The sequence below is a fragment of the Rhopalosiphum maidis genome, chromosome 1 (assembly GCF_003676215.2).
Source record: "Rhopalosiphum maidis isolate BTI-1 chromosome 1, ASM367621v3, whole genome shotgun sequence".
NCBI classification, from domain to species: domain Eukaryota; kingdom Metazoa; phylum Arthropoda; class Insecta; order Hemiptera; family Aphididae; genus Rhopalosiphum; species Rhopalosiphum maidis.
Genome location: NC_040877.1, coordinates 2,744,409 through 2,764,745, shown reverse-complemented (window position 1 = coordinate 2,764,745; position 20,337 = coordinate 2,744,409). Strand labels below are relative to the sequence as shown.

At 29.4% G+C, this 20,337-nt stretch overlaps 1 protein-coding gene across 2 annotated transcripts in view; it reads right to left on the bottom strand.

Moving 5' to 3' along the window:
• Positions 1-7,195: 7,195 nt before the first annotated feature.
• The window catches only part of LOC113549744, a 98,764-nt gene continuing 85,622 nt past the window's right edge, over positions 7,196-20,337 (bottom strand). For both annotated transcript variants that reach the window (XM_026951206.1, XM_026951212.1), the window contains exons 3-5: positions 12,693-12,905; positions 10,881-12,610; positions 7,196-10,207 (exon numbers count right to left, since the gene is read on the bottom strand). In XM_026951206.1, the coding sequence (XP_026807007.1) occupies positions 8,888-10,207; positions 10,881-12,610; positions 12,693-12,905 (3,263 nt within the window). In that variant the 3' untranslated portion in view covers positions 7,196-8,887. The remainder of the gene's footprint in view (positions 10,208-10,880; positions 12,611-12,692; positions 12,906-20,337) is intronic.

The window sequence follows — 20,337 nt, the reverse complement described above, 5'->3', positions numbered from 1 at the left end:
TAAAGAATGGATTCAAACTAATATTTGATGATTACACTTTTAACTTAACAGGTTCACCTCCCACGTTTGATTGGATATTAATAGTCGCATCAGTACATACATATAATACTATGTAATAAAAATATATTGTATTTGATCAAGCTATAAGGTATTATTATTTTAAGTTCGGGGTTAGATAATTGAATATATCAAGTCGATCTTGCTTACTTTCCAATAAAACTACATAGATTATAGTACATTTAATTAAAACATACTGATATATATTTGTATATTACATAATATAGGTTCATAATATCACTTTTGCGTTAATAATTTATATTTAATGATTTCGAGATAATAATACGATTTATGTAATATAAACTGACTAGCAACTGAAGTTCAGTTCTGTGTAATTATTTTTAACTCAATTTATTTTCATTTTATAATTTTATACTTTATAAATGATTTACTGTGTCATGCAATGTAGTATCACTTTAATAAAGAACTTTTATTTTTACACAATATATATATAGCATATACAAAGAATAAGTATAATATAATATAACTAGTGACGTATTTAGTTTCTATTTGAAATTAAATATAAATCAATATTAAAAACTATTTTTAATTTCACTTAAGGACTCATAGAAATCTGCATATACGTATAATAATCAACACTGCTGAATATGACTTTTGTCTTTGATGTTTTTTGGTATTTAAAAAAAATGAATATCATGTTTGTTCAACACACACTTAAACTATGACCTTAAACAATTTACAATGAGATATATTCTATTTTATTTAATTATATAAATATCACATATAGGTATAGTTATTTTATTACGTTTTTTCTATGGCCATCCAATAATAATCATTCGTTTTTTAACGAATAATAAAAAAAATTATTTATGTATCCGATTCGTACCCAATAATAGCCATGTAAATTCAGATAACGGTATACTTACAACTTCTTGAAATCGGCGTTAATCAGTAATATCAATAGATACAGCCATATCACTAAAGTGATATTTTCAGATCGTACCTTTACTACTAATCATGTCAATCATATGTTTTAAATTTGATAGTTACATCAAACTAGTTGAGCTTTTATTTTTAGTCACTTTTACGTTTTTAGTACTTATACTCATACACTAACACATATACTCACAATTTGTTTAAAACAAAAAAATTTTAGTTACTAAAATGTACCAACTCAAACAAAATAAAAGTATCTTGTCGTTTACTTAATTTTGAAATAATGTTGTCATCTTTAAGATCAGCAAACGTAGTTATTACATACAATTTGTAAAGTTATATGTTCACAATACGTGCTCAATTATTTGTTGAGAAAGTTTTAACGATGAAAAATTTTTACGCCTGAAAAAATTAAAAATTAAATTTTTGTATTGTATCACTGTATCGTAAAGTACTCAGTTAAGTACGACGACTCTTATTGTCTACCCACCTCACATAAAACCGTTTTATCGTGATACACACAGTTAAAGAACACGAAACAAACAAATTTGATGTAGACGCTTCAAAAAATATAATAAATATTGTAATATACTCGTCATATGAGAAAAATTATTAAGAAAAAAAACTCTATTGTATTAATCGTGTTTCTTTTTTTGTTCATATATCTCTTTGCTACTGTAAAATACACACGAAACTTAAGTTAAGTTCAGGATAACTCTTAATATAATTCCACCCCAACTTGCATCATATATAAATTAATATATTATGTTTACCACACACATACACACAAATTCAAATGAACGTTATGTCAATTTTTTCAAACCCTAAGTGATTTGTAGACTAGAATTCGATGCTATACGACATACATGGTGCATCGTCTATATTACATGCCTCTGTGGCTGAGCAAACCACATACACAGGTACAGAGTTCAACAACTTTAAAATTGAACTCGGAAGAAAAATCAAAGTGATTTAGAATTCAATTAAACATTGTTGCCGTGATAAAAAAAATAAATGCTTAATTCGATCAATACTATTACATTGTTTTCGGACTCCACCGCTGTACCTTATATCAACTACACCTAAATAGTTGAATCCTTTTGAAACCTTGAAATGTAGAATTCTGTAATAAAAATAAGAAAATATTCAAATAGTATACTATACTATAGTATACAGGGTGATTTACCAAGTATACTACCATTTTTTAATTTAATAATACAATTATTCAAATTTTTCTTTTGGATAATTTTAAATAAATTTAAACACCGTATTCTCTAATTTTAATTTTTTTTTTTGTATTACTTATGAAATGTCTTGTGGTGGTACAAACTTCTGTGTTTTAAATGAAAAATCCACTTTTTACTGAAAATTATTAATTAGATAACTTTATTGAAAATGTGAATGCACCTAATTCAAAATTCAAACAAATATTTTTCTAGTTATAAAAATGGGTATACTAAGAATAAAAGGTTAATAAAAGTGTAGTTGTGCATTTGAAACTTTCTTAAAAATTCTAAATGTTGATATATTTATGAAATTGAAAGTCATAATATAAAATGAACATCTCGTAGTTTTATGATTTAAATTCGTTACAAAAAATGATTTTATCTTTTATATTAACGTCTTTATATTAATCACGTATCGTATTTAAATAATGTATTTCATGACCTAAGGATTAAACTAAGTATCTTATTAAAACAATATAGGCTAATAAGCTATTATGCACATAATACGTGAAGTAGGCTATTGACTATTCTACAATGAATTTTATTTACAAGTATAGTCACGTTTTAAAGAGTAACTGTTAATAAGTATTATGTTTTGATACGTACAATAATAATAATATAAATGTTATATAATTAAAGTATGTTGTATACTGTAATGTTATAATATTATGTTGTTAACAATTTTATAAATTATAATTTATGGTTAATATCTTCGTTATTTCAATATATAATTTAATAGTTGTATGACTCGTGATATTTAAAATTAATAGAAATTGTAAATTGTTGTTATTTTGATTGAGATATTAGTAGGTGAGAGTAAGTAGAAGTGGTTGAAAAAAAATTTAACCGAAAAGCTGAAAAACATTTAGGTACTTTAACTATGAATATAATATTATCTATGCGTACCCTACTCTTTTGACAATATTGTGTATATATATATATGTGTGAGTATGTAAATTCTATAAATATAAAATATTCTTTACCATACTTAAAGAGAAATATTTCACAAAAACGAGAAAAATTAAATTATTCTTAATAAACACAAATATTTATATTGTGTGTTCTGATTAATAAATATAACATTTAAATAATATTTAAATCATATTTTCGACTACCTATTAAAGCGAAACTTAATTATCTCCCCCCCCCCCCCCCCGAGGAAAAGGCTTGTCGTCAACTCAACGAGCATGTAATGATGGCACAATTATTAATTTTAATTAAATTAACTTAATATTATAATACTTTGTTATTGATGATATATATCTATCACAGAAATTTTAATTTTGTACTTTGATAAAATTATTTTTGTTTTGTTTATAATAGAATTAATTGCTATTATGGTGTGCAAAAAAGTTTATGTGTGTATTAAACTACAAACAATAATAGTCTTGATTTTAATCAATTTCATCAAAAATAGTTAAACATTATTCATAAAATCAAAATGTTCTTAATTATCAAATTATATTACAACTTAAAAAGTAATATTTTTTAAAAAACATGGAGTTAGTATTTTTACTGAGACATAACTGAAATTATGTTTATACATTTGTCTTTAAATTTAAATTACTGCAATTATAAGTAATTTATCAACGTTTCTATCAAATATGATTATTGATTTATTTTTCCATCATCTATAGGTCGATTATAATGAGTGAATATAAATATTAAAATATATTATTCTATAATACTGATATATTCTAATTTAACTGGTGCACCTATTGCTCTATAAATTATTATATTAATTGTTTATGTATGAAAACATGTAAAAGTTAATTCAATTCTTATTCAATATGAAGTGACTTATTATAATGTATTACAAGACGAGTATTTTGTGTTATATTTTATTATACTATACTTCTGTAATTTTTAATATATGTACTGTTTACTTAAAACATTTTAAATACTAAAATAAAAATAAATCAATTCTGATAAGAGCTCGTCAAAATAATTTTATAGAAAAAAAAAAAAATTTACCTAAAATTTTAAAATATTTCACAATTGTATACATGCTATTTTAAAAATTACTTAAATAATAAATATTGAAATATTAAAAACAAAGATTTCTAATAAGTATATTTTTTTTTTATATAAATATTCCAATAATATTAATTAGATGTGAGTATCCCAGATGTACCGATATTGACTATACACTACGCCGGGTTACAAGTTATAATATAAAAACAATTTGTTGAAAAATGCATGTCTCGTAAATGGATACTTTAAATATGTTCTTCTTTTAATCCAAAATATTACAATTTAAAACTGTATGGTAATTTTATAATATACCTATGTCATTCACCCTAATGAACTTACCACATAATTGTTCATAAATCGCTCACCTTACATCATAATATAAACATAGTATAATATACAACTTATTATTTTAAAATATAATATAATAAAATAATGAAATTTTAAATATCTTGTTTCATATATTTTTTTTTTTTCAAAACATGTTTCCAATTAAATCGATGAAATCATCACATAAAATATGTAAACATATTATTAATGTGAAATTAAATAAATTATAAAAATTAATTAAATTATAAAATACAGATACAACATTTTAATGTACCTATTAATACACTAGTTTAATGAAGTAAAACAAACTGTTGGTATTATATGTTTCATTTTATATTAAATTTCCATTTTTACTTCCAAAAAATTAAATATAAATTGTAAGTTGAAAAAATAAATTTAAAGTTGATTTAATTAAAACTCTAAATTGATTTATTACTAAATACTGAATTTTAGTGTTTAGTAATAACGAATACAAATAAAGACAAACAAAATACTTGACCTAACCTAAGAAAAGTTTCATGAACAAAATCTTTCTATAAAAATTAAATAGAAGTTTTTTTATGTTTGAAGATAAACATACAAGGATACTGAAATATTATCTATAAATATTTTAAATTGTATTTACATGAAATAAAAAAGAAACAAATTGTCCAATATAAAATAATATATGTCATTTATTTTTTCTAAATTTACATTTTTCGTTCCACAGCAATTTAATAAAATATAACACGCACGTTGTAGCACTATGTAGTCATTAAATTATGTACACACCACCCTCCTTTCTATATTATTCAAAAAACGTAGAACATGAATTTAATGAATCATTTTTTTAGGTCATAACGAATATTATATAATCATTTACGAGTTGATTTTAACATTCAACAAAAATATTAGGACGTTTATTAACTGAACAAGAAAAGTGTTTTAAACATTTTTAGTCATTTTCTTTTTTTTTTACAATGAGTAGATATGATATGATTTATTTAAGACTTATTCATTGTTTTTTTCTAACATTATACAGTTATATCTGTTATAAATTTTTATGTATTATAATTTATAAATAATGTATTTTGTTTTAAGCTCTTTTAATTGACAACATAGTTTATTACAATTAATAATTTGAAATAAGTTATAGGTTATTTTTATTACACTAATCATACTTTTAAATTATTTTGATAGCATTAGTTATAGATAATACAATAAAATTAAGAATAGAAACATAGAGTGAACATAGAGTGAACATATTTTAATATTACAGATATTTTTGAAAGTATAAAATAAGGACTTTAACATATAATTTATTTAAGTTTTTATTATAACTATTGTTATAAATAATTATTTTTATATTCAAAGATAATATTTTATTTTAAATATAAAAATTAAATTTTTAATCTACATTCAATCATTTTTAAACTGTTCCGCAGCTAAAAATATGTCTAGTTTTATTCAGATTTGAAAAATAAACTTTTTTTATAACATTATTTTCTAATAATTTAAATATACAACGAAATACATAAATTATAAATGAATTAGTTTTTAAATCATATTCGTTGTCGAAAGAAACTTTACTGAAACGAATAGATTTCCTTAACTTTTGGTCTAATTCGATGTATTAAAAATGATAATAATTTTCTTAAATAACACACTTAATTTATAAGGTCACGTAAAATATTATGTTTAACTTATTGAGTATATAAGAAACGAACCTCACAGACTATACATCGTAGGAAGGTATTCATAATTATACGCACCCAGACTTATTGTATATTATTGTAATTCACTAGTCGCTACAATATAGTATTACGTCTCAAAGGTATATATCAGTTTGCGGCCAGCTGTATACATGATACGCCATGTGAGACGTCCGCCCAGTAGTTTCGTGGTGGATTGATATATGAGTTGTGCAGGGCGCCAATATATTTTATTTATACACCAACACACATACGCGAATCAACAAAGTTCAAGGTTTTCCGGAAATCGGCATCGGTGGAAGACGTAAAAAAATTATAGTGATTACTCGCCACGAAATGATTCGATTAGCGCGTAACGATGACTCCACAGGGCGGCCACAGGAAATCAACTCGCCAGTTTCTTTATAACAATATTACATTGGCCCTGCACCTAACCACGGGCGGTCACGAACAGAGTTTAAGATATTCGTCGCACCGGTTGTGCGTCGGGTGCGTAGATCTCGATACAACAACCGACCGTTTTATGATGTATTCCTGATCAAAGTTGATCGTAATGGGTAGGCATGTATATTACATTATGTTATTATCCTATTGCAATGATATAATAGCTACCGGTATTGCGCGAGTAACCGAGATCAAGGTCGCGGTGGTTTCGCCGACGATCACGATGCGCCCGAGGAATAAGTACGCGTTCGTGTGTTGACTCCGTTCAAGGATTTATTCTGCTGCGAAGAAATCAAAATCGAAAGCGAATCGAACTGGGTTATTCGTGCTAACTAGATTAGTGAATATATACATAAATCATATTGCAAACTGTACGTAAATAACGATTACGTTAAAATTAGATATAAAATGTTCCAACGAATAATTGTTTGATATTTATATCGTGTTTTTCGTTGATTTCTATGATACAATTATTACAGGTACACACTTCACAGTAAGCAACTAAGTAAAAGAATATCATTATCATAATAAGACTTCATTTAAACTGTACAAATATTTTATTACTAAATAATATTTAACTCTTACAAAAAAAAAAAAATAGTTACATAGTATAAAAATAAACATATTAATACGATATATATATTATAAAACATAATTACACTTAAATATTATTTATGATTTAAACAGAATTCACTAAGCGCTATAATAATAATAGTCTAATGCTACTCAAAATTGTTTTTTGACCTCTTCGTATTTGGCACCATCCTCTATTTTTGGGAATTTTTTCCTATTGGGAAAAAGCAATTAATCATGACCGGCATCCAGATTTGTTATTTAACACCGAAAAAACGGCAAGGGCCAGGAGCAAAGTGAATGAAACAGAGGAGAAAAGATACACCGTAAACTTTTGGCTGACTATCAAAGTTTGATTCCGGTCGGATGATAAATGAACAAGTAAGCGTATAGATAATGCACGAAAGACAGTGTGTTACAATAGAAAATCGTTTATGACGTGCTGTAATAAAAAAAGTTGTAGTTGTTTATTTTTATATATAAATAAATAGTAATGTATAATAATATGTAAGGAATTATATGAAATGCGCGAAAAATAACTAGAATGAACATCGAAATGACTTGAACCGTGATAATTTAATAAGTAAACGACGGTATAAGAAATTCGGGAAATGGTCGACGACGTACAACAAGTCAAGAGTGTTCCTCAAGTCTTTATCACTTTAGTGTCCGTCGCGCAAATGGTATGGAAATGAACATCCTCACGATAAGTAAAAGAGGTAAAAGATAAAAGAAAAAAAACAATTGTAACAAAACGACAGACGAAACTAAACACCTCATAAACATACTACAGTGTGTGTATTAAGAATCGGTTGCGTCTCCTTACAGTTACAATAATCATACAATTTATAAGAGCTAAAAGTATATAATAATATTATTTACAACGCGATACGCATAATAATAATAATAATAAAAAAAAATAATAATAATAATAATAATGGGTGTCCCTGATTGCGGCCCAAAGTAACTTTTTACTTTTTCAAATCTTAATTGCGAGCCCATAGATTTTAGTTATAAAATTCTGTTTTCAGTGATTATTAATTAAAACTAAATAAATATCGTGATTATGTTTTTAGGTATTATGAATTATGATAATATAAAATATAAAACAGCGCTTCACATGAATTAACAATATTCGGTGCAAAATTTTAACAAAAGGAATTCAATTCATTATTTTATATTTTACTGAGTATATCTCAATTAAAAAAAAAAAAATGTGAAATATGTCTAACCTTCAAATAATAATATTTTTTTTATCGAACATTTAATTGAAAACTTTCAAAAATTATACTATTATGAGTTTAAAGTATGATCATTCCTTAAGGCTTACTGACATTTATAATTATATTATATTTATGTAATGATGTGTAAAATTACTTAATAACATTATATTTGTATTATGCCTGATAGTTATATATTAATACATTATTTTATGAACCAATGTGTGTTTGGAATATTAGGATGCAATTGGGATATTGATATTTTCGGGCCGCAATCGAGCACCTCCGATAATAATAATTATTTGCTCTCATCGGATGGTTTCACAAGAGTTGAGCGATTGTTGGAAATGAAAAAAAAATAATAATAAAGTAGTTATATACAAGTAACGATGATGGGTCATCCGGATTTCCGGTCGCTGTTTTCCGGATAATAATATACAATGGCACGCGGACGGCGGCGAGCACCGGTGTAGATGGTCTAACCCAGGAACGGGTAGCCGCCGTACGGTATGAAGTTGGGGAACTGTGCGACGGTCGGCTGAACTGCCACAGACTGCGTGACGTACGACGTGACCTGGGTAGGCACCACCGAGCTGGAATAAATGGTGGTATACGCGGTTTTGGCGCCGAACGTGAGCTTCAGTACCTTGCTGTCGGTTTGCGTGACCATTGACTGGGTGACGACGGGTGTAGACGTGACCGCAAACGATGGTTGAGCCGGGAACAGCGTCGGTTGCACCGGGAACAGAGACTGCTGCTGCTGGGGCTGTTGCTGTGGGAACAGGGGTGTTTGTGGGAACTGGAACAGTGGCGTGGGTTGGAGTTGCGGGGGTTGTTGTGGGAACGGTAGCGACTGCGGTTGAGGTATAGCCAACGTGGTTGTGACCAGCTCATAATCGGTTCTAGTAACTGTGCCTACGGGTCGTGACAGAGTGGTGTAGTACGTTGTACCACCGTTGACCACGGGTAAGGCATGCGTTTCGAAAACAGTCTCGTACCGCAAAACCGGTCGGGAGGTGGTGATGACTGGCGCTGGTATGGGCGCGTTCGGGTTCAACAGCCTGTACAGGGCCAATTGCTGGAGCTGTTCGGGGCTCATAGTGGGCGCTTGTAGTTGCTGTTGGTACTGATGTGACGGGTGTTCGACCGACGACGAGTTTCCCGACGCCGAAGCCATCCGGTGTGCCTTCTTCGACCGCGGTCCATTTACTTTGTCCATCTGCGACAGGTCGAATGCCGAACCCACGTTTGACAGGTCTAGACTGTCCAAGAATGCCTTAGCTGCACTTGGATGTGACGAATCGTCGTCGTGGTTTCCACTGTCGCCATACTCGAGTTCTAGGTGTAGTTCTGATCCGGCCTCGTCAAGTCGTGTATTGAACTCGTTAAGCGTTTTGCTGGGCACGAACTGATACACTTCCATCGGTGGCAGAGTCTTGACTGCGGTAACCAACCTGGTCACTTTGTACGACTGGACCAGCGTCACGCTGCTGGTATCCGTACCCCGAACGACTGGCAGAATATGCGTCTTGAGCATCAGTTCGGTGGTGCTAAAGCTTTCAGTCATCGTTTCTAAGGGTGGTGTGGCTTGGTCAGGGGATAAGGAGATCGGGGGCAGCGTAGCTAGGCTCGAATCGATTGGCTGCTCGCGGCCGTAGAGGTTTGGCGCCTGGCTGGCCAATATGTTCTCAGACAGTGGTTCTACTCTGGCTGGTACCGGACTGTCAGTCTGTTCTACCAAGCTCTTTTGGATCGTCGACGTTACCGTTATGAACCTGGTGTTTTTTACGGAACCCACCTGCAAGACACGAAAACATCGTAAACATTATTAAAACGACTCTACCTGTTGTTAAAATTTATAAGAGAAATGTGTTATGGCAAATAATGTTCTTTTTTATTTGATAAACTAAATCACGCATTAGAAGTACAATATAACTTATCAACTTTTACAGATATTATAGCATTAAATTCAATTTAATTTTACTTATATATTATTATAAAAATACTAAAAAGACATTTTTAAATTTTTTTTGAATTAAAACCAATTTTTAAACTCTAACTTAAAACAATAAATAAATAAAAATTGTATAAATTTAGAAAAAAAATGTTAAGTATTTTAAGTATTTGGACCATTTATATACAATAATTTATCATTGTTTTTGTGTAGTAAATGTATTTGTTAATATTTAGGCCTTTATCAAGTATCTAGATTGTTTATAGTATAACGTAATTTTGGTCCGAACTCTACGGAATTATTATTAATAATTATATTATCATAGAAATTTGACCAATAATATTATTATAATAATATTTATATATTATTATTTTATATATTTTCGAAGTAAGGCTATTTCTTATGTCACGATGTTTTAAATTATTTCTAGATATTCATAGTTATGTTAGTAATTATAAATATATCTATAATTTATATGTTAAGAAAATATAAAAATGGAATTATTGAAATATTTTACTTGGAATGAGTACGGCGATTTGATTGTGGCAATTTCGTAATATATGTCTTTGAATTCAGCTGGAGTAGAGATTTCCACTCGGATGGTCTCAGCATTTGCAGTGGGGCTCACGTCTTGAACTAAAACGTCGTTATCATCATCGTGTTGTAAAGCTGGTAATAAACCTGAACCGGCCAACGCTTGATCTCCGTTGTCAATTTGTACATCAGGGAAATGTGGTGTTAATGGTGTTGTAGCATTTTCCTGTCCATGACGGTTTTCATCAATACGGCGAATGGTAACACGAGGCTTGGGCGAAGTTTTATATTCCCAGCGTCCAGTTGGGCGTATAAGTTTTGATTTAAATGTCAATGGAGCTGTCGGAATGGGTTGTGGGCTAGATTGGGGAGATTGTTCTTGTTGTTGGAAATGTTTTTTGAAAGCTCGGCGGTTAGCTGGTGTGACTACCGCTGCACTATTATTATTTTCGTAACGCTTAGCACTAGGCTGGAACCTTCTTTGAGTACCGGATGCTTCAGTCGATTCTAGTTCTGGCTCAGAGGTGGTTGGTCTGTTAAACCGGTTTTGTTTAAAGCTGGGAACTCTCTGTGTTGTAGTAGTAATTTTTGAAGTGAATTTAGATCCTTTCCTGTAACTCGGAGTAGTAGGTTCATTTTGAGCTGATGTAAATTCATTTTGTTCCTCATCAGTAGTCGAATAATCTTCAAATTCTTTTGATTTACTTTTTGGTGTAGGTGTGTATTTGTTTTTATTAAAACCTCCACCTCCAATAGCTGGCCTCCTAGATTGTCGAACTAAGTTTGAACCTGGTTGTGAGCCTACTAGTGGTTCTAGAGATTCGTCATCTAACCCAGAGCTGGCTGGAGTAGGTTCAACGTTTGGTGATCTAGTAGAAGGCTTTGGTGCAGCTGTTTTCAAGATTCGGGCACCAGATGCAGATGGTGATATTTTTACAGCTACTTTTTTCGGTGCCTTGTTAGTTGCAGGCTCTTCTTCTGCATTAAAGTTTGCTACTGAGTTAAACGCACGGAGTTTTCCATCGGGACCTCGACTTTTTTGAACGAGAACGTGTCTAGATACGCTAGGTTTTAAATCAATTACTTTAAATGTTTCGTCCACAACTTCTGAAGGTTGACGGGAAAGGAAATCATATTCTGGAGTCGGTTGTAAATGATTTACAGCCACCTCTTCGACTGGTTCACCAGAAATCACTTCTACTTTACTGTAAATTGCCTTTTCCACTACTTTAGATGGCTCTGGTGTACTTCCTTCAATTACTTCTACTTTAGTTACAATATTTTCTATGACTTTAGAACCTGCCAAAACTACAACCTTTGAGCTTACCGCTGGTTCTTTATTTGCAATTCCAGCTGGTTTTGGTTTTTGAGGTGATGGTGTAGTTGATTTTGCAATCGTTTTTTTTGTTGTTACTGGAACTCCTGTTGATTTTTTTTCTTGTTCAGATTTTTTTACTGTGTTTTTTGTTGTTGGTGGCTCTTTTGTAGTTGTGGTAATTAGTTCGGTAGTAGTTGTTTCCTTTGTGGTCATTATTGGTTCATTCGAAGTCACAACTATTTCTTCATTTTTTGAATCGATTGGTAAATTTACTGGTTTACTAGGAATAATCCCAATAGACTCAGCTGTTTCCAGCTGTTCTTTTGTAATAGGCTTTTCTTCAATAGTAGTAGTGATTGTAGCTTCTGTGGTTGATGGTGTTTCAACTGTAGTATCTAATAAACATAATTTATTTAATTTATACATAATAATATTTATAAACTTTTTTTTTTATTATTATTGTGGGTTAGTACTTACCTAGTGAAATAGATGCACTTTGTGGCATAAAAACCATTACAGTGTTACCAATCGTTGTAGTAAAGTCCAAAAATCCATATACCGTTTGTGTGATTTGAGAATCTGATGAAACTACCTGCGAAGCGATAAGTTCGGGTTTTTCATAAACTAAATCTGGATTGACATATACGGGGCCTGGTGGTGAATCAGCTTTGACTAATCCAAACGCTGAAACTAAAATATAAGATATTATAAACATCGATCGGTTTAAATTACTGTAAAATATTTAATTAAAATGGTTTTGTAAAAATATTCATACTCGAATGCTCAATAATAAGTCTAATAATTATTTTATCTATAAATAATATGGCTATTTTGTTTTCAGCAAACTAGAAAATGATTTTCGAACTCGTAAATGTATACAATTTAAGTTAGAAAAAAATATAATATTTATATGTTTAAACGGACTAATAGATTTAATTGTTTATTATTTCAGAAAAATATTATAGTTTCAAATGAGAATATCCATTACAAAAAGGGGGACGGTTTGTTTAGGGGACGATATGAGAAATTGATAGTAACTGAGGCCGGAGGGTTGTAAAATTATTACTGATGACAGATAAACGCTTGGCAGATAAACAAAATACCGTTTATTTGTGGATTCCAATAACATAGGACACTATGCACTATTGCGTTCGAACAATAGATGGTCATTAACTCTATATATACATAATATTATATATATATATATATACTTTGTGTTTATGTGCATATATATACGCATATGTCAGCGTATGGTACACGGCCATTGAAATTTATTATTGCTACACGTTGACAGGGGTGATAATAATATAATGTAGTCATGAAATTTACGGGTTGTTAGTCGAACGGAAGAATCTGTTCTTTCCATACGCCCCAACATGCTTCTCCACTAAATAGGTGTAGTTATCACTATACTTGGGACGTTGATATGTATATCAAACATGTTGATATATTGATAATAAAAATTAAATATTAAATACCGAACATGTTATTGATAGATGCTTTGTTTCACTTAGCCAGAAAAAAATTCATGTAGGATAAATATCAAACCTAAGGGAAACTAAAAAAATAGGGTAATATTTTTTTTTCCAGACTGTTATTACTATATGTAAAATTAAATCATCAAACTTTAAAATCTACTTACATAATCGTTATTTGAGTATTTTGTCGTAAAATTAAATAAGAGTATTAGCATATAGTAATTAATAAAATCATACAATAAACTTAAGCATGGTTTCTTGCACCAGTTGATAATTAAAATAGAAGATAAAATAATAAAAGTGAAAAATATCTGTTCGTCGTTTCTAAAATAAGTGGAATAAATTAAAATTTTAGAATAAATTGATTTTCATATTTAGTTATTTTATTCCCAGTACAGCACTATAATTGTTTTTTTTTATTTAATAACATATTATAAACGGATTTTATATTAATGAAAATTAAAACTAAAGTTAATGAACCTATGTATATAATTTCTAAGACATTAGATGTAAATTATAATAAATTATAATAGTTACCATAGATACACTTGTTAAAAATAAAATTTAATATTATATTGTAGTCTAAAACATTTAATATATATACAAATTTAAAGTTAGAGAAGATCAGCACCTAGGGAATGAATAATAAAATGTACACTTATTTCAGATCAATAAAACAAAAAAGGTTTGTCTATTTAAAAATAAAACGTATAATGAAAACAACTATTTTTTTTTTTTTTTTTTTTTATAATTTTTCGTTGAATTATTTTAAATGAGTAATATACATAAATGCCTTAGGAATATTTAATTTTAATTTTTCCTAGTATTTTAAATTAATAAGCAACCAAAAATCACTAAAAAAAAAATAGTTATTTTATTTACACATTTCCCTCTAAATGTATTAATATTTTCAGTTAATTATCAGCCATCAGAATATTTTAAATTGTATTGACATGAAGTTTGCAGTTGGAAAATCAAATTCCACTAACTTATCAGCTGTCATGGATATTGATAATGATATGTTGTATTTTTGTAAATTCGTTTCGAGATCACTAGACCGTACAGACTTCCAAATGTACCTCAGAAGTGCACTTTGAGATCAAGATCTCACCCGTGGTTCATGGTCCCGTGAGATAACATGCTCCGAACTGTGTCAATGCTCAATAACATGCTTTTTGTATGCTTGAGCGGATTAGGCACTTCGTGAATTTAACCACACGTTCACGCTAGATTCGATTAATGTTGAATATACAATATACAATATACATCAATGATAATACAGATAATAACGACATCATTTGTATTTCTAGCTCACGTGATTTTTATTTTATACATTATTTACATCAATTATTTTAAAATTGAAATTGTACGTATAAGAGAGTTCAATGATTTAAACACATTGTAATTATTTACAACAATTATTTATAGCATATTACGTATTTAGTAACAATTTAGTCAATAATATTAGATTTTCCTACCCTTGAGTACACTAGTACAGCTGGACATATTATTATGATGATGAGCGACTATATAGAATATAAGATACTATTATCGTAAATAAGCAATTATGATAAATTATGGTGCTTACAACCCCCTTATTAAAAGTTTTTCTATTCGATGTATGATGTATAGAAAATATTTGAACATATAATATACATCCAGTGGGTATAGAAAATAAGATAAGTTAACGTTGAAATATATATTTCAGAATAATATAGAAAACCAGAAACTATTTTCAGCCGTGAAGCTTTGTGTGCAGATAAACAAATTGTTCAAATTAAAAAGTTTGTTTTGACCTTTTTGAACGTCGAATAACATTATACTATTATGTGAAATTTGTTATGTGAAAAAAACCAGAAAACCCTTTCCTTGAATTAATATATCTAGACCAATAACGTATTCAATAATTAACAATTATTTTATAAAATAAAAATGATTGAATATTTACTAATATAATTTTTGATTTTAAAAATAAATTTTATATGTAAAACGAAATCGTTAGAAGTTTTGTCAGACTAAGTTTAGGTTTTCTAATATAATTTAATCTGTTCAACGGCTGCCGATTGAATATTTATAATTGTTTTTAACGTCCATGTTAAAATTGGAAAAAGTTTATTTACACCAAATACTGAGAACGATAAATGGAGGAAGACTGCTTTTAACAGTACTACAACTTGTCCACGTGTTACAAAACGTGTTTCTGCACAACAGCGTGTGAACAATCTAATTGTTATGCGGGAGAAAAAATTTAACAATCGATGACAATATTTTGTTCGTTTCAAAACTTTTTGAACTCACTGTAATAAACTTTTCGTAGAAAATGTGCCCACAAATTTCCCAATAGTCCAACAGAAGCAATGTAAATTACGAGCACAACATTATAATTTTATAATTTGGATCTATTATTTATTCTGTTTTTATAACCTGGCAGAAATAGAGGTTACTGATTACAAAGTATTTCACGGTTAACGTTAACCGAAACCAAGAGGCGATACAACCGTAATCAAGTACTATATAATTTAATTTGTTATTTAATTAGTTCAACAAATTCAAAGTAAGAAAGTTTGGAGTTATAACTGACAATGGACAGAAGGATATATGTCAAGTTGTCTTGAAAGACATTGAATCTTCTAAACTATAAACTCGAGTTAATTTGTTTTTTAATAACTCACAGCTGTGTTTCCAGACGACGAAAATGATTATGAAAATTATTTCAATAACTAATATTACAATACCATTAAAGTTGTCTTAACAGATGGTACAAAATTACATCGAGCTAAAATAAATATTAACAAGAAATAACATGATTTTTATTGGAAAACAAATAAATAAATTAATTATTATGAATAGGAATATATTTTACCAAAAAACTGACAACTTTCTGAGATCTTATTTTTCTCTAAACCAATTTTAATGTCGATCAATGATTTCTCTTAGTAAATAAGCATTATTTTAATAAAATGTATATAATTTTTTTGTTAAAAATTTTATCGAAAAATAGGTATACAAAAGAAAATGTAACATTATTGCGTTATTGTGTTCAAGAAAACAATAGTAAAGAAAATTCAAAAATGTACCCAAATTATACATCTCTGAAAGAAAAAAAGAATTTAATTTTCGTCCTACATAAGAAATATATGCATGCTTTCAGATTAATGGAAAAAGTTCTCAAACCACTTTGATATCAGAATAGTTTGCACTTAAAAAATAAAAATAAACCTGCTGTACCTAGGACACAAAGGACTGAATAAATATGAAATAACGATTTTTGTTTCTGAGTACATAAAATTAATTTAGCATCAGGTGGGCGTTGCAATTAACTTTACTGAAAACATGTAAAACACATTAAAAGTTCATCAACTTTGGTAGTATGAAATGAACTTCTAATAATTTAATCAGTAGGAGTATAATATTAGGTATATTATAATATGCCAAAAATACATCAATAAAATATAAAGTGTACTCTATATCACATTATGTCAACCACAAAATTATTTTGTAACAATAGTTATTTCAATCGAATGATGGTTTGATCCATATAAACTATTGCGATTGTAAAATAAAAGGAAAAATATCGCGGTGAAATAAAACTCCCGCGTAGCTGCGTATAGTGGCTGGTCGAACAAGGTGGCTGGAGGTGAAGAAATAAATACATAATACATTTTATTTTCATAGTATCGTGCTAGACTGTAATTGTTTTGACATCTGAGTGTATTTTGGATATATATGACGGAACATTAAATAGAAATGTAGACTTATTATAGAAACAGTGTAAATGACGATAATAATATTGATAATCATAAATACATTGGTACCTACGCTTTTCGCGACCGTGAACCGGAATTGTGTTCCCTGACCTAAATTATATTATTATAATTTTTTAACACCGAACAGAATAATATAACAACCATGCACACATTATGTGAGCTAGGATACGCTGTTGCGCTGCTCAAGGGTGTGTATCACAGACGCATTATTTGCCAAATGCGCGTGAGAAACCTAAATGTCATCTCTCCGAGTAGTTCACATCTCACGCCTGTAATAATTTCGTTATATTTTTTAAAAATCATAATCGTGGTTTTTAGTGGTATTTATCGTTCAAATGAAATTTGTATTGAACCAGGCGTACAATGGCCAAGGCGGACCCGTTGATGAGATTTACGAGCGTGTCGCGGATTTGAGAGAAAAAAAAAGATCGCACGAACCCGACCTCCGACCTAGATCCGCCAATGACATCGGTGTATAATTAGACCAGAGAGACTCGACTACTACGACGACGATGAAGACGATGATGATGAAGAGGATGATGATGATGATGATGATTATCGTGTGTGCGAGAACGTATTCTCACGCACAGATGACGATATACCATTGTTGTGACTAACCCATTATACAAAACGTTAAACGATCGAAATCTGTGGTAACGACGAAATGTAATACACCGATCATAACGACGACGACGATGATGATAATAATAATAATAACACTAAAATATAAGTATAATGGGTAGGTGGTAATGTTAGTACGAAAATCGATCGTTCTGGTAGGCTTATTGACCGGTGCGTAAGTCGTTATTGTTGTGCACGTCAAACGGTCTGTAACCAACTGAATCTTGATTATTTTCTATCTACTTTTCAGTGCCATATTAACCGCGACCGAAATTATTATGGTCGAACTGTAAGCCATTAGATTATTCGTTATAAATTCAAAATTACTACTGATGATTATTCAAAGTTTGTCGAACCAAGAAACCCCATTATATGCATACAATTTTCACGGATTGAACCGCAATCTGTGTTTATATTGTACAGAAGTGCAGTAAAATATGTCAATGAACTAAACATATTCTCGCCCTTTATTATTATTTAAAACACTGTCCCACGAGACCTAAATCCCAAACAGTATATTACGCTTCATCTATATAGTACGAAAAACCGGTCTGCTATAATGTTCTGATAAAATGTTGTAAGATGTATTTCATCTAAGCTGAACAAAATCAAAACGTTAGTTATTAAAAAAAAAACTAAAAATTATTTTTAATCTATTCAAATAGAACAGTTTAACGATCGTAAAAAAATATAGTTATTTTAATTACTATAACGTTATGCGTACGGATAGAATATATATTTTTATAGGTAGGTATACTTAAAAAAATATATTTTACATACTTTCGATTAAAATAATTCAATTTATAACAATAGTGATTTTCATTACTTATTTATTTATGTGATCTGGGCCTGATTACTTTTACATTTATCGTTTCGTGTTTAGGCAACGTAATTTAACTAATACTTACCAAAGCACTTATTTTACAAAATATAATATATGAATACTAAGAGCTACAATAATTCAAACAAACAATTTTAATTACTAGTTTATGCATTTTCATAAGTCTTATTTAAGAGTAATTTACACTCAAGTTATTAGATCTGCAGGAACATAAAAAAAAAACCAATAAATCAGATATTCGTATTACGTATTTTAAAATACATAATTATTTCATATTGTAAACCACGCCTAACTTAACCAAGTCTTAATATTTATATTTTAATGTAATTTAATGTAAACAAAACTTATTTTTGATTCAGTGGTGTATCCAAAGCTGTGTTGCTACTGATGTATTATGCTGTTTTCGGTTCTTGTAAAAAGTTTGAATGTCACATGACATATAATTTAAGATTGAAAATTGAGGACATATTTTCATGACACTACGTAAAAGAGGTAGTTTTTATTTTTTTCTAGAAACTTAGAATACAGTTCTGAAGAATTATATCTTTAGTCAAACCAACAGGAAATTTTTTAGTTGAAAACTTCACTAGGTACCATCATAATATAATACTTTAAAGGTAATAGTGACAGTATTTAGAGAGTTTATTATTTTTTAATAAGAGGTTATCTAAACATTTAAAAACTTAAATCGGCATCATTCTGAATTGCAACGTACCTAACGACGACATTCCTTCATATGGGCCTAGTCTAAGAGTTAGCTGTCATCATAGTTATCGTCATTATTCTATCTCGTTTATTGTATTTTGTATATGTACATTATTGTGCAACAGCATAATATATATATATAAATAAAAACCTTAAGTGCACTCACTAAGCTATATTGAACAAGAGACGCGAGGACGTTTTATCGACGAAGTAATCAATCTTACTAACTATTAGTATTTATTAAGCGTAACATTTTAATGAAATCGTCACACATAATGATGTGTGAGTGAACGTTTCAGCGTAATTTCTATCGCAAATGATGTTGTCGTGTTGATCAACAACGACGGCGACAGGCGCGGATTCAAATTCAAAGAAGACATTCGTGTCAGATATTGGGTTTTGTACATTATACTTATCCAATAATCAGACACACTGTCGTCAACATAAACTGTTAATAGTTTCATTAAGATCTATAAATCCTACTATAGAAATCACTTAAAAGTTTAACATGTAATGTAACGGTGTGTGGTTTTCATATCAATCACTATGTCATTAGGTATAGTAATACGTATTTTATAACTTATAAGACATGCCTGTTAAACCCACTAATACAACGCATCAAACGTTGAATTATAACTAAAAAATGTCTAGTTTCAAACTATTATTATAGTAGAGTGAGATGTTATAATAAACTATAGGTAAGAAAAATA